At 37.7% G+C, this 14,465-nt stretch overlaps 1 protein-coding gene across 1 annotated transcript in view; it reads right to left on the bottom strand.

Annotated features, from left to right (window-relative positions):
• SLIT3 (slit guidance ligand 3) overlaps positions 1–14,465 on the bottom strand; it is a gene marked incomplete at its 5' end in the record, with an annotated part of 500,013 nt that overhangs the window by 142,497 nt on the left and 343,051 nt on the right. Inside the window, one exon of the mRNA XM_009641607.2 lies at positions 8,366–8,437. Within this exon, the coding sequence (XP_009639902.1) occupies positions 8,366–8,437 (72 nt within the window). The remainder of the gene's footprint in view (positions 1–8,365; positions 8,438–14,465) is intronic.

Genomic DNA, 14,465 nt, shown 5'->3' with positions numbered 1-14,465 from the left:
GGCTGGCCTCACATGGAGTTAAAAGTGGTTACAAGGTTTTTTTTTTTAAAAAAACCTAACACAAATGCAGATGAGAAAAACATATTCTAGGAAGCAGAAACACTGATCTTCCTTAAACACTGAACCACGCTGTAAAACATACTAATGCTTCCTTTTCATTGGACTCACACCAAAAGAAGGGACAATATTAAAAGTTGAGTCTTATTTTAAAAGAGTTACATGGTATTTATTTTGCACCATACATATATGGTGAAAGTAAATTCCACTAATTTTCCTGGTTTGTTATCAGCTTGATTGGATGAGATTTACACACTGCCTCCAGATGTGGTGCAGCATTCAAAAGGAGGTTAAAAATTCAAGAAGAAATAAAACCGCCTGCTACCCAGGGGGATGATGGTTTATTAACTCAAGTCTCCATTTTCATCCCTCTGGATATGTTAAAAACATGAAGAAATCTCCTGCAAGCCTAGGACCACCACAGAATACAGGAGAATGGTTAAAGACCTTGTGGTTTACACACCATTGAAAGCACTGAGCAGAGCAGAGCAGTATTACAGTTCCATGAACCCATTTCCTGAAAAAGTGAATTTGTCCACACACACTGAAATAATAACATGTTTCAGCTAAGCCCTTTGAACGAATGTGTGCTGAATTGGCACTGTGATTGTATCAGATGCTCATAAGCACCATCTGCATAATTAAGATGGTCCCCTAATTGAATTATATGCCCAAGCACAGTTTCAAGTGATTAACATTTAAATAACATTTTGAACTCCAAACCCAAAATGATTGAAAAAATTGGTTCTTTTAAGAGCAAATGGGGATGTTTATATGGCTTTTACCCTTAGCAATGTTTGTATTTTTAGCTCAGAGAAGTCAAGTGATCAAACTATCAGCAAATAACAACGTAGCTAGGAGAGTGAAACAGCAGCCTTAGCAAACTTAACACATGCTGGAGACTGCAGGTTGATTTCTGTTGCTACAGGATGGACCTGAAACCATGCTACATTAATGAGCCAAAAGGAAAGCATTAGGGAGAAAAGCTGCACAGAGCCACTGGAAAACTTCTCGTTCTTTTTCACCAGCTTTGTGTTTTGACAGCGACGACAACACGATGAGAAAGAAAATGTTCGGCATCCCATGAACTGGCTGGCACATCCCACATGCCAGACTCCACTGGGGAAAATGAGAACTCACCAGAAAAAGGCGGATGTAAAATGCATAGGAGACTTGTAAGGAAGAGGGGAACTGGGTAACAGTTTTGCATGGGTAACAGCAGAATACAAAGTGAATATACATGATTTTTATAGAATATCAGTAGTCAAAGGCTTCACATACATTCAAAGGCTCTATAGGGCAGCAAAGAAAGGACTCTTGGCAGAAAGAATTCCTTAGGATAGTCAAATAACTTTTTGGCTTTTTTTTTTTTTCCAGTGTTTTCTCTTGAAATTTATAGGGAATTGACTGTCATCTCTGATTTAACACAACCTATCACAGGAGAACAGCTGAAGTGCCGATACGGAACTATCTAGTCAAGTACTCCATGCTCCCAGCAGTCAATGACAAGCAATGTTTAATGACAGAACTGTGTGTGCCCCTGCTTACTTATTGGCAAAATAATTATATTAGGTTCTAGGAATGTTTTAAAATTGCCTGGAATGTAGGGGAGCAATCTGACTGCCTCTCACTGTGTCAAGATATTTAGACATGCTCTAAAATTTACATTTTCTAATGTGATGACTGACCACTGAAGAGTCTGTCAGTGCTTCAATTGATAATAACCAGCGTGAAATCATCATCATGCTTGCTTGAATTAGCTTCAAGTGTTCCTCCATGTTCAGGGAACTGGACGATGGTAATGGTGATGACAAATTTATTCAATGTAAATTAAAACGGAAAAGTCACGAGCTGATAATGAGTCAAGAAGGAAACACAGAGCAGAGTCCTGTTTTGGAGAGATTTTAAATGCCTCCTTTCATTCCTGATCCAAAAGACAGCGACTCCAGTTGAACACCATCCATAAAATAATCCTGCAGTACTTGTGTTGCTACCTGGAGAATTACAAGCTTATGTTGTCATAGCATCTGGACTTTTGTTATTCAAAATCCAACATTGTCCAATTTACGCCTGCAGACAAGGTCATAGCTGATTAGGTAACCACATGATAATTCAGATGCACGGCAAAATAAACACATTTTCCCGCCTTCCTGCGCTATCGGGGAGTTAGTGTCTTGTGTAATAATAACTAGGAGAGTTCCTGTCAGGTGAGTCCGGCCTGGAGCACTGGCGTCAGAAGAGCTAATGAATTACACACTGACGTACGAACGAGCAGTTGTTTTGGGAAGCTGCATGCAGCCAGGCTGCAGAAGTGACACAGAAAAGGCACATGCTGTTGCAGTCTTTTATTAGTGCTTGAGTGTAATCGTATTTCCATGTCTGGCAGATGCTGCTCCCTCACTTTAACAGCAGTTATTGAGTTTAGTAATATTATCACAATAGCAGCCTAAATGCAGAAATCTGAAGGAAAAAAAGCTTGAGGCAAACAGCTTGAAAACAATTCTAAAGCTATTAAACAGGTCTGTGCAGAGAGTATTCTGTCCTGGACTGGAAGGACGAGGGTTGCGTATAGTATCTCTGATGCAGCCAGAAATATTTTGAGTAATCAAGGGAGAAGTCCATATGCCATTTTGCTAACAATTTAGAATCTCAGAACCCAGAAACAACATAGGTTGCAAAGGACCTCCAGAGGTCATCTGGTCTGAACTCCACTCAGAGCATTACCAATTTTATAGATATTTAATGCAGATATTTGCTTTATCTGAGAAATAATTATTTCATCAGATAACAGGATAATTCAGAATGGCAAGAAGCTTGAGAGGTTTCTTGGCCTGTTAGACTGACCAAAACAGGGTGAGCTGTAAGGTCAGACCAGGTGGCTTAGAGTTTTATTCAGTCTGGTCTTTAAAATCTTCAAGGTCAGAGAACACACAACTTTCTGGGCAGCCTGCTCCGCTGCTTGACTTGTCATTGTGAAAATGTTTTCCCTTACATCTAGTCAGAAGGCATCTTTTTTTAATGCCTGTTGTCTCTTCTCCATGAGAAAAATGAAGAGAACTCCATGGAACAAGATGATTTTATACATCACTTAGAGAAGATTCAATCAGAAGATTGCTATGGGGAGGAAGAGAGGCTACTGTGCTATAAAGGACTTGGAAATGGAAAACTGTAATTTCTTTATTATGGCATTTATATACTGTTTGCATCACTGTTTAATGATATTTATGCATATAACAGTGTAACGTATGCAATAAAATATTGGAATTGATGTACATTCTTTATAGTAATTCTGTATATCTTTTTTTTTTTAAATACTTTGTAGGGGTTTGTGCTTCACTGGATTTTCTTTGAGCTTCTAACAAGCTCCAAATGTATACAATAAATAATTGGTAGATCCTATTTTAAGCTCTTAAGTACCGGGATTCAATTTACAATTACAAATCAACACAAGCACTTCAAACTTGGCAAATATGCCATGGAGATATTTTCCAAGCAACCTCACCAGAAGAGCTATGGGAGTACCAAGTATTTCACTGTTCATCCGAGGACAAACAGCATAAAAAAAACAGTTAAAAAGGAGAATCACTCAAAGCAAAAATTGACTGGCTGAATTTTGGGAAGACGGATAATAGCAGTTTCTGAAAGTAGACACATGACTTGTCAACTTCATACAAGTCTATTTGAAATAAAGGTCAGTTGAAGTTGTAAATATTAGATCTAGTTTCAATTTTAACCCAGGTTAGATGATTGGATCTGGAACTCTAATTTTTCACCACTTTTGAAGTTACTTTATCTGTCAATATGTCAAACTCCAGGCACCAGTATGATTATTGGTCTTTTCCAACTATGATGTTGAGTTTTCCCTAATGATCAGACATTAGGAGGAGAAGGCTGTAAGCTTTTGGCTTTGTTTTATGAGAAATAAATACAACAAGACTGTGATTTCAATATATATGCACCCCAGGAGTATATCTACTTCTAGCAACATCAAAACAGAGTCCACTGTAGGATTCTTTCTCACTCAGAAAGCCACGGGGATCTCAACCATAAGATTTAGGATCAACACGCCTAAGCACTTGTATGATTAGTAACTATGCAAAGTAAATTTCCTCAAGGAAAAGGATTTATTGAAAACTGATACTTGCCAGACATTTGAAAAAAGATATTTCATCTCCCTATGTTATTTTGCTATACAGTCTCTTTAAACAGTAGAGATTTTACGACACATTCTTGTTCCAGGAAATAGAGCACTGTGAAGCACACACAGCATGTAACTATAATAAAAAGGCTCCCAGAATGTTTGTTTTAATATGGTTGCAGGGAGGAAAGTGTATTACCTAGATATGAAAAATACTGGTTAACAAACTTGGTGCCCATTATCCACAACTCACTGTCTTGAGCCACTTGACTCGCTGCTTTGCTGCAGACTGGCTCTGCACATTTGCTCATGTGGGAGCAAGCAGAGCACCCGTCAGGTTTATCTGTCATGGGGCTGTTGAAAGAGCTATGCAGTGCAGCGTTGTGCCGCCCTGGCAGACAGTTTTGCAAACTCAAAAGCTCCGGAAAGAGCCTGTCCACATTTGAGGAAAAGTGAAAGACAGGTGAGAAGGACATCTAAACATATTCCAGTTTCTAGACAGACCAAGGTTAGTCTATGGCCTCCTGGACAGGAGTTCAAACTGGCCACAGCTAATGGTTACTTGAACACTTCCACCTTAAGCTGAAACCCTTCCCATTCTTTTGATATTCAAATGCAAGTTACACAAACAATTATAAGCAATCAAACACTATTTCACAGCTTGGAGGGATTGTTGCCCTAATGAAATAATAAAAGTACCAGTTTACTGTTAAAAAAAGAAAAAAAAAAAAAAACAGACTCCCGTTAGCCCTTTCTGGAAAACAGTATAGTGCTCTCAAACCCAAATTGACCTAAAACTCTCAGAAGACACTTGATCTAGCCTGCTGAAAAGAAGAATGTATGAGGGTAGGGTACAGTAGCTTTCCAGCATCCTCTCTCCTGGCAACTTCAAACAGGATAAGGAAAATTACATGGTCCAAGAAAAGCTTCTGTTCCACAGAACAGATGTGTAGCTGGACTTCTGTAATAATGTTTGCTGCTGTGTTGGTTACAATTGCATAGTTAGGAAGACATAAGATTCATGAAATCAGCAATTTAACAGAAATCCAATTGTGATTATTTATGTGGGGAATGTTAACTACTTAAAATAGCTAATTGTAATGAAGACTTCAGAAGCAACATTTTAAATTAAACCGACAGGGTTTAAAAAAAGCCAACAAAAACAACACCCACCCCCCCAACAAAAAAACCCTTATTATCTAACCATGCCTGCTTATTTTCTTGCCAAATATAATATAATATTGGCTTGCCCGCCTCTGTCTTATAAAACAGAAATATAGAATTCTAATGCTAGCCAGGTGGTCTAAAACTTGTTCTGAATTCTTCATTTCCCATGCACCAAAGTCAAACAGGGCAGTTTACGATGCTGTCGTGCCTGAGCTGAGCATTACTTTACCCAGCTATGGTGTTTCTGACATCAGTGGTACTGCCTGCAGATATAAGGCACTTACACAAAACAATTCTGCCAGAATAAGTGTGGAATAATCTGGGCCTGTATTGTGATAGTATATTTAAACAGGATATATCTTGACAGAAGGATATATCACGACAGTATAATTAAAAAGAATGATAATGACATTTCTGAGAAACAATGATGAGTCTTATCCAAACCAGTAAATAACAATATTATCTGCTCTGCAGTTTCACAGTAATTATTTTTTCCTTCTAAATACAATCTCAATGATTTTATACAGGACCTGCAACAACTCCCTTTTTCTGACTGTGTACCATAACGCCAGTATATTTTCAAAAATGCTCCAGCTCAAGCTTAGGAAATTATACCGACTACCAGGATACCTTAATCAGAGCGTTCTTATCAGTGTGTCTCCAGACTAATAAGAAGAAATCCAATCTAGAGCCCACTGAACACTAAATTAGATCTAATCATAGGGCACTCTTCCAACTGTTCAACAGCAGGTCTAAAACCAACAAACGCCATTTATTTTTTTGGTATCCATTAAAATATTATAAGCAATCCCATAATAGCTGCTTCAAAGCCAGGATCAGAAAAGTGTGCAGACATTTGTTTGCATTTAAAGCATGATCATTCAATGCTGTCCTTGCCAAAAGTTTCTTTACATTTGAACACTTTCAAGACGACCCTGAACGGCTCTAGAGCCACAGTACTCTGGGAATCCCATAACGGGGCAACCTACGTACATCTTCTCAGCTTGAGAATGTTTAAGCTGAAGTACAACACCTCTTAATGGTTCTCTAGCACATAGATTTCGCCTCCTTAACAAAAAGGCATCACTTGAGCTAATTCAGACTGGAAAATTACTGCATCTGGGCTTAAAGATGTAATTCTTTGAAAGCCTGCACTACATGCACATGGGGATTATAGTATAAAGGTGTTGAAACCTGCTTAATGCTTTATGCAAAAGTTCTAGACCCACATTTTTATACGACACCATCAGCCATGTTTTGAGTGACCTCCTTTTTTTTTTTTTTTTAAGTAGGAAAGATCCTATCTGTAAAGTGTCCTGGGTTAGACAGAGCAACTGCGTACCACTTCAAGGTTGTAACTATAAAATATTTGGGGGGAGGGAGGAAGTACGGTGATAAAGCTCAGATTTTTTTAGTATAGTTTAGTTCTCTGAGGTCAAAGTAACAAGTTAAGTTTTAGCTCTCCTTTTGCTTGCAGCGTCTTCCCTGTACCAAACACAACCGGAGTCTGACAATGACTAACATGCCACTAATATCAACATGTACGAAGTCCCAGGTTCTAAGCACTTTCACACTTCTTGTTCTCACATATGGCAGACTACTTCCCCCCTAAATACATAGGCTGGCCATGAAGACACTGAAGTACTAACAAACTTCTGAGATGTGGGACAGGAGAGAGGAAAGAAGCTGCCAAAAACAGTCTGTGAGAAAGTTGAAGGCAAAATAATTGGCTGTGTGCAGGAGATGAACAGTTTCCCACTGTCACAGCTCAAGGATTGTCACAACCAAACCATACGTGCTCTTGTTTGTCCTTCTCTAGAATAGGGCGGTCCACGTTTGCAATTAAGATCTTATGGATAAATTACACATCTGAGTAGTCCTTCACTTAACATAGAGACCAATTTCAACTATTTCGTATTTTAGTTCTTTGGTTTGCTCATGGATTTCTAATGTAATTTATGCGTATTTGTTTATAGCATGTAAGTGCAGCAAAGACTGCAATCCAGAGCAACACATTCGAGGGTAGTCATGAACTTCTGGATATTCATTTCTGGTTATGTCAAGACAGTCAGAAAGGCTTAAGATAAAAAGTAGCTTTTAGAAATGTTATTATATATATTTTATATAATTTATTGTTTGGGGGTGGAGGGTTGGGTGGGATACAAACCAGAATTGATTATTTTACCATATAACACCTTTACTTTTTGAGTGCATCATCCATGATGGTAACCAGAATGCTAGGAATACACATTAAACTCACTTCTCTTCTGCTCCCTCTACTGACTGGCTGAAATAGTAGCTGATTTCCTTCTCTTTGAAGGAGTTAATGGTTCCCAATGTGATTACGGAGTCAAGAGTGAGTGAAATTTGCAATTTCATATTTGACTCAGGAAATTTTTTTATGCTACACTAATGAATACCCAAGACTGTATGATATAAACCTTACCCCAATCATGACAGTGTGTTAAGTCACACATGGCATAAAATACACAAATACACAATATATTCTGAAATAATTTCTCTTGCAACTCAGCCACATTTGGCAGAGTGAGAACATGGAACTGAATGTGGCTCGCAACAATAAGATATTTCATATTGCCATTTTGCTTGCGTGTGCAGGTACCTGCAACACAGTAGCCCTCAAGGATCTATATTCAACCACAAATGCTAAATGTGTAAAAACAATCAGATGGCATCCCCACCCACACATCAGCCGCTGACCAAATTTCCTTTCTTGGACTTCACCGAGTCTCTCATTTCCTCCCCACGCTTAAATCCTCTGTGTCTATTACCCATTATACACACTGTGCTATAAAACTGTTGGCACCTTCCTTTTTTTTTTTTTTCCAGCCCTTGCCTCCCTCTTGTCTGACACAGAAACAACAGACTAGCACGTCCCAGTGAGTTTTCAGTGGAAAAGGTGATTATATTAATGTCAGAAGCTGAAAAAACAGTAAATCTAGCTAGTCTGTAAAATAAAGAAGAGGAAGGGATCATACTCACAGCAGCTGCAGAGACACAAGATCATCAAAAAGGCCCTGGGGAATCTCTGTGATCTTGTTTCCATAGAGCACTCTGAAAGATTCAGGAAGACAAAATAAATCTTAAGTAACAGACCAGTTTAGTGTCCTCCCACATCTCTGCATTATCATCTTTATTGATCTTGTGCACCATGCCCAGGATCTGTGGGCATTTCATTTAACCACTGATCTCACTTTCTTTTCAGAGAGCACATGGCATTAAATGAGTCGTTATGATTCAGGCTTCGTCTGGTGTTGGAAAGCATTTTTAATGTAGAAACTGGACATCATCCAAAAACTGTATCTGAAATATTTTTCATTCTGTTGAGGGATTTTTTCTACCCTTTATAGAAATATTTTAACCATTGAAAGGCACATTGTCTGATGCAGAAACACAGAATTCTGCTCAGTGCTACTGAATTTAAAAGCCAGGGAACACAAGCTGGTTGTAGATAAAATTTCATAGAACTGAATCTCTTAAAATATAATAGTTGGCATGAAATGTGACACAGGCACCACTGGATAAAATATTATGGCTTTCCCAGCCGCTGTTACCATTTCAACTGGCTAATATAAAGAAATTTAGCCTGAACTGGAAATAGACATATATTTCAGAAATGCAACAATAATTTAGGTATAGTTTAGTTATAAAATTCAGTAAAGATTTAATACCACAAAAAATCAGCAAAGATTTAATACCACAAAAAATCAGCAAAGATTTAATACCACAAAAAATCAGCAAAGATTTAATACCACAAATGAGAGTTGCTGTATATATTTATTCAACCGTAAATGTATATGACCTGACATCCCTGATTCAGTTTTAATATTAAAACTATCCCATTTTTTAATGGAAAAATGCACATAGAGTATCCTCAGAAATTGAACTAAAGGGAAAAACAGACAAAACCACTGTTATACTAAGGTGTGCTACCTAGGGCTCAGAGCAAAATCATACGTGATAGGAACACCTGAATTTCAATCACAGCTAAAGCATTCACTCACGTCATTTCTGCAAGTTGATAAAACTTGTCAAAACCAGAAAGTGAGTTAGGAGCTTATATGGGTCAGGGTAAAAGGGAAGAAGATTAGACTCCCTCTGAAAACTTTATGCCTTACCTAAACATTTTAATAGACTTCAAATTGGGAAAACCAATATTTATGTAATTTCTATGTTCTACATAGGACACAATAAATGGTTATAAACCAGCTCATGCCAAAACTTTGTTGCTTATGTGTCACTAAGCTGGTTAATTCCCTAACTTTTTAATGTGGAATAACATACTAGCAATGAATCAAACAGCCATGTGAGGCTTGGATGCTGGCTGAAATTCTGGCTTACCCTGTCTTTCAACATTTAAAATATTATGGCGAGTTGCACATACTGAAAAACAAACACTTAGCGTGATGGACCATTTACAATACCCTCTGGCCTTCCCAGACTATCGCCACTTCAGTTTACTCTTCATCAGTCATTGGAAGTATATCACCTCTGTGGGAGACTTCCCAGATCAGCTCATTTCTGAGCCTAACAAAACGAGTCTAAATAAAGTAACACCACTTAGATATGAAAATCTAAACTTGAAACTTCATTTTTCATTACTTTTGTAGCTAGCAGGAACTGAACTGCTGCCCAAGGAACTAATGAACATCTAGCATTATATTTTCTCTAAACAAATGTAACGTAACTTCTCTTTATCTATTGCAGAGTCAGGAAGTTGGCTTTTAATGTGCTGTTACAGTTAGTGTTATTTGTGAGCAATGAACGCCAGTACCACTAAATTTTTCCAATTGTTTCTTAATTTCAGTTGCACAAGACACATGCAATTTCATACTTCAACAAAACATCATGCAATATACGTGGATTTTTATACTCTACTCAAAACTAGACAGAAATGAGGGCTGAACTTTGAAAGGTCTAGCAGGTCCTTTTAGATTGCAGTTTCAAAATAAGAGGTAATATTCAAGTCACTGAATTTCACTGGGCTCTAAAACAACACCCAAATGGCTGACTAACAGACTTCTTTCTGAACAAAGTAATTGATGTGAGCACAGTGACCTCTGCAAATAAAATATTTATAAAAGGTTAAATATTAAGTTAATGCTACAACGTTTCTTCAGCAAGTGCATCATCTGTATACAAAATTTAGATTATAAGCTCTGTGATGTTAGATGAACATCTTCCTTAGTTTTGTGAAGTAGCATGATCATCACTGCTGATCAATGATGAGTAATACTATAGCATATAACAGTTCAGAAGCTAAGCTTTACAAACACCCATGGAAAGACATAAAAAAAAACCCCCAAACACTCCAGACTAAGGATGATCCTGGCTGTAGACACACTTATGTAGAGTAAAACCTTAAAGAAATCTCAACACTCACACACCCAGTGCAGTTGTTAATTATGGTACTACTAAATCCAAATATCAAAATAAGACTCTTATTAGAGTTATTTTTCCTTTACTTTTAATCTAAGAATCAGAAGGTCACAGTGCAGTGTTCCACTGAATTTTAAACCCTGGATGTGTTTATACATCTTCTTTATTATTTTAAGCAAAATAAAACAGATTAAAATAGCTTATAAAATAAAATGAAATAAAGCTTCAATTTTTAGAAGCCTTGAAAAGAAAATAATCATTTTCAAACCTAATTGGCCTTATATGCATGTGGCACATTAACATTCAAACAAATTAACAGCTAAACAAAAGTCAGTATGAGAGCTCAGGCACTTGTCTCTAATCCATATTCATGTTCAGCACTACGCAGAGCCAAATTAGCTAATGCCATCGTCTGCCTGCCATGCCAGAGCTGAAGTCAAATGGTCCTACAGAAAGAAGCAAAGAGGAGGGGAGGGGAGATACATAAAGCATTGCGCCTCATTTCCGGAGTTCCTTATTTCTGCTCAATAAAAAGCACAGAAACTTTTGCTTTCCTCAGAGCTCTCATTTTTTCCGTTTAAGACAGGAAGGCATACTCATACTAACAAAGATGACTATCAGTCAGGTTCTTGATCCAAGATGCTTTTGTTCTGAATGTCCCAGCTGCTGCACTCCTAATAGTATTATGAATGAGCTGGCCTGCAGGAAAGACTGGCCAGGTCAGGCACATGCCATGACTGCAGCCGCTTCCCTCTCTGCCCTGTCATTCTGCCCAGCTTGCCAGCATGCACCACAATGTTTCCAGAACAGCAGCTTCGGGGATAAAAGAAACAAAACAAAAACCCCAAACAAAAAAATAACTTCAACTGGCCATACAAGAGGAAACTCAGTCAAGTCAATTCAAAAACATCATGTAAGTCTCCAACGCTTTTACTAACGGAGACAAATGTTAGGAGCTTTGCCTGTTTTAAGTTCCCAAAGTGAATGTTCCCTTGCATCCCCCACATAGGTTGCAGGACACGCAGGTGTCCTGGCTACTGTGCAAGCTTAGCCCAGGAAATACACCCTCCTTCTACCCCCTAGCACCTGAAATTTTAGACCACAAATATTTTTAATTAAAAATACACTAACAAAGTTAATATGTGATAAAAATAAAATCAGCTCAGTAATTGCTGCCAATAGACAGTGAATCAGAATGACATTTATTAGAACACAGAAAAATTACTAAAACTTTTAGTGTGCTCCTGATTGTTCATTAGCTTCTCAACTTTGCTGGGAGACCGAGTCAGCCACAGGTCTGACAACTACCATTTACTGACACGTGGAGAAGCTGTTACCCTAAACATGATGTCCATTTTGGGAGAAAAAGAGAAGTGAGCAACAGCTTAATTCAATATTCACAATGCTAATCTTAAAAGTAGCAACTAGAGACTAAGGCAAAACTGAATGAGAGACAAAGAGGTATCCTTTTCTTACTGTTCCTTTCTTTCTCTTCTCACCACACATGGGAGTCTCTTTTACAAAGATGGAAACCAGTCTGAACAGACAAAACAGTCATAAAGGTGTGCAAACACATCAGGCTTGCCAGTGCATGAATTTTATTCCTGTCTTTTCCACAAGGCAGGTATATCTAATACCAGAACCACCAGCACAAAGAATCATTCACCGTATTTTTCACTCAAGCAAACTTTTCTTGAATTTTTTGCAGGTGGCTTTCTAACATGAGCAAGTTGCTGTTACAGCACTGATGCCGTGGAGCCATCTGAGGGCTATATTCTTAGTGGCATGTAGAGCCATCAGCTTGCTAGTTCACAGCGAAATGCTTTCAGCGTGGCCGCAAACCACAAGGTGCAGTTCTTCAAAAGTACCTGGCAGATTGGCTCACAACTTACTGCAGTTTTCAGGCTGCCATCAACCTTCCAAACAATGGGAAAGATAACACACATAAAGCACAGAGCCCTGGCTGCACCGCAAGCGTTGGAGGAGATCCCTGGAAGAAGCACCCTATTCAGATGAAATGTTATTATGAATTGCAATAAGAAATCATACACATATATATGTCATAATGAAGTGTTATGTTTCTTCAGCCTGATTCTGGCATCGTATTTTAATATTCCCCCCAAAATATATCTATTCCAAGACACAATTAGGTTTCCAGTTAATATTAGGTTAATAATTAGGTTCCAGTAAATATTAGGTTTCCAGTTAAACAATTAATTGTTACTACCAAACTTCAAGTTTTGCAGATAAATCCAACTGATGTTCTAAGTAGTTAAAAAAAGAGATTAATCAGTGAAAATAGTCACGGCATAGAATCATCTAAAAGCTTGGGACATAGCAGACAAAGAAATGGTTGGAAGCATAGCAACAAGTACGTTATCTTGGGTGAGAATATAATTAAGCATGTTAACAAACCTTCACAGGCAGGATTTTAAACCATAAAAGTCTCATTGATTTGTCACAGTCTTCAGACATTCTGACCTCTTGAACAATTTTTAAATTAAGGAATTTGCAAAGATTTTACCAACACATGGCCTTTCATATGCACTGAAGTTTAGCATATCACCTTCTAAGGGTGTGAAACAATAATTGCTGTGTTGTCTCTATTTTACTGTTCATCGGTCTACCTTACTTGCAAATGTAGTTGCAATTTAGCTGCTTTGTTAAGTCAGATCCCAGAATATCAAGATTTTTCCCTGCAAGGTGGCACGGAACTTCTTGGGGGTATGAAAATCTAGCACAGAATCCCTTACTCTAGACCATATGGTTTCCAGCTAAGTGTTCCTTTATTTTGGCTTGGCTGAAACATTCTTACTGAAGTGTTAAATTTTGACTTTATGCAATGTCTTTTTCAGCCCTCAGAATGCTTTTAACTTTCCTTCAGACAGTGAAAACAATTCTTGCTAGGAAGAATTATATTTCCCAAGTTACGTACAATGGCACAGGTTCAGTAAGAATTCAAGTTTTCGAAAGAGGAGGAATTGATAGGGGTAAAAACAGCAATAAATTTCTAATATCTGAAAGAAATTTAGACATGTGATTTTTTTTTCCCTGTACTATTTCATATTTCTTCAGAACAAGTTAGGCTAAATAAATCACAGTAAAACTATCCAAAGCAATTTGTTACCTTAAAATAAGTTTGGCAGTTATTGCAATAGATAGTGTTTTATTGCAGATTTCAAATCACCATGAATGACACCACATACATCATCACCCAGGAGATGATGGTCTAAATGGGACTGCTATGTCAAAATCTAAGCTGTCTCTTGTCTTTGTGCCCAGGCTGATCTAAGCTTTTAAATTGTTCACTAGCTTAATTCAGTATATGAACAAAAGCAAAGGAATTCTCCCCCTGCAGTGGTCTAAAATGTATTCATTCAGTTTAACACACTGAAGGCTTAGACTGTTTTGTCATATCTCATAAAATGTCCCCAGACAGTCTGGATACAGCCTTCCAAACCTACATTTGTGGGAAGTTTACTGACCCCCAAAATAACATTTATCTTTTATATTATTAACAAAAACCAAAAGCTGATATAATCCTCTCACTGATATTAGACAGATTTTGAGTTGATTAAATGAAAAATTAATTTACTTCAGAAAGTACATGCAGCAGTCTTGAAACATGAAACTACTCAAAATTTAGCCCCTATGTTCTGTGCTGAGTTATTAACAACTCCAACTCCAGCAAAGATAACACATT

This window comes from Egretta garzetta, unplaced genomic scaffold (genome assembly GCF_000687185.1).
Source record: "Egretta garzetta isolate BGI_Z169 unplaced genomic scaffold, ASM68718v1 scaffold97, whole genome shotgun sequence".
NCBI lineage: Eukaryota > Metazoa > Chordata > Aves > Pelecaniformes > Ardeidae > Egretta > Egretta garzetta.
Note: the sequence above shows the minus strand (reverse complement) of the source record. Positions and strands in the feature narration are given on the sequence as shown.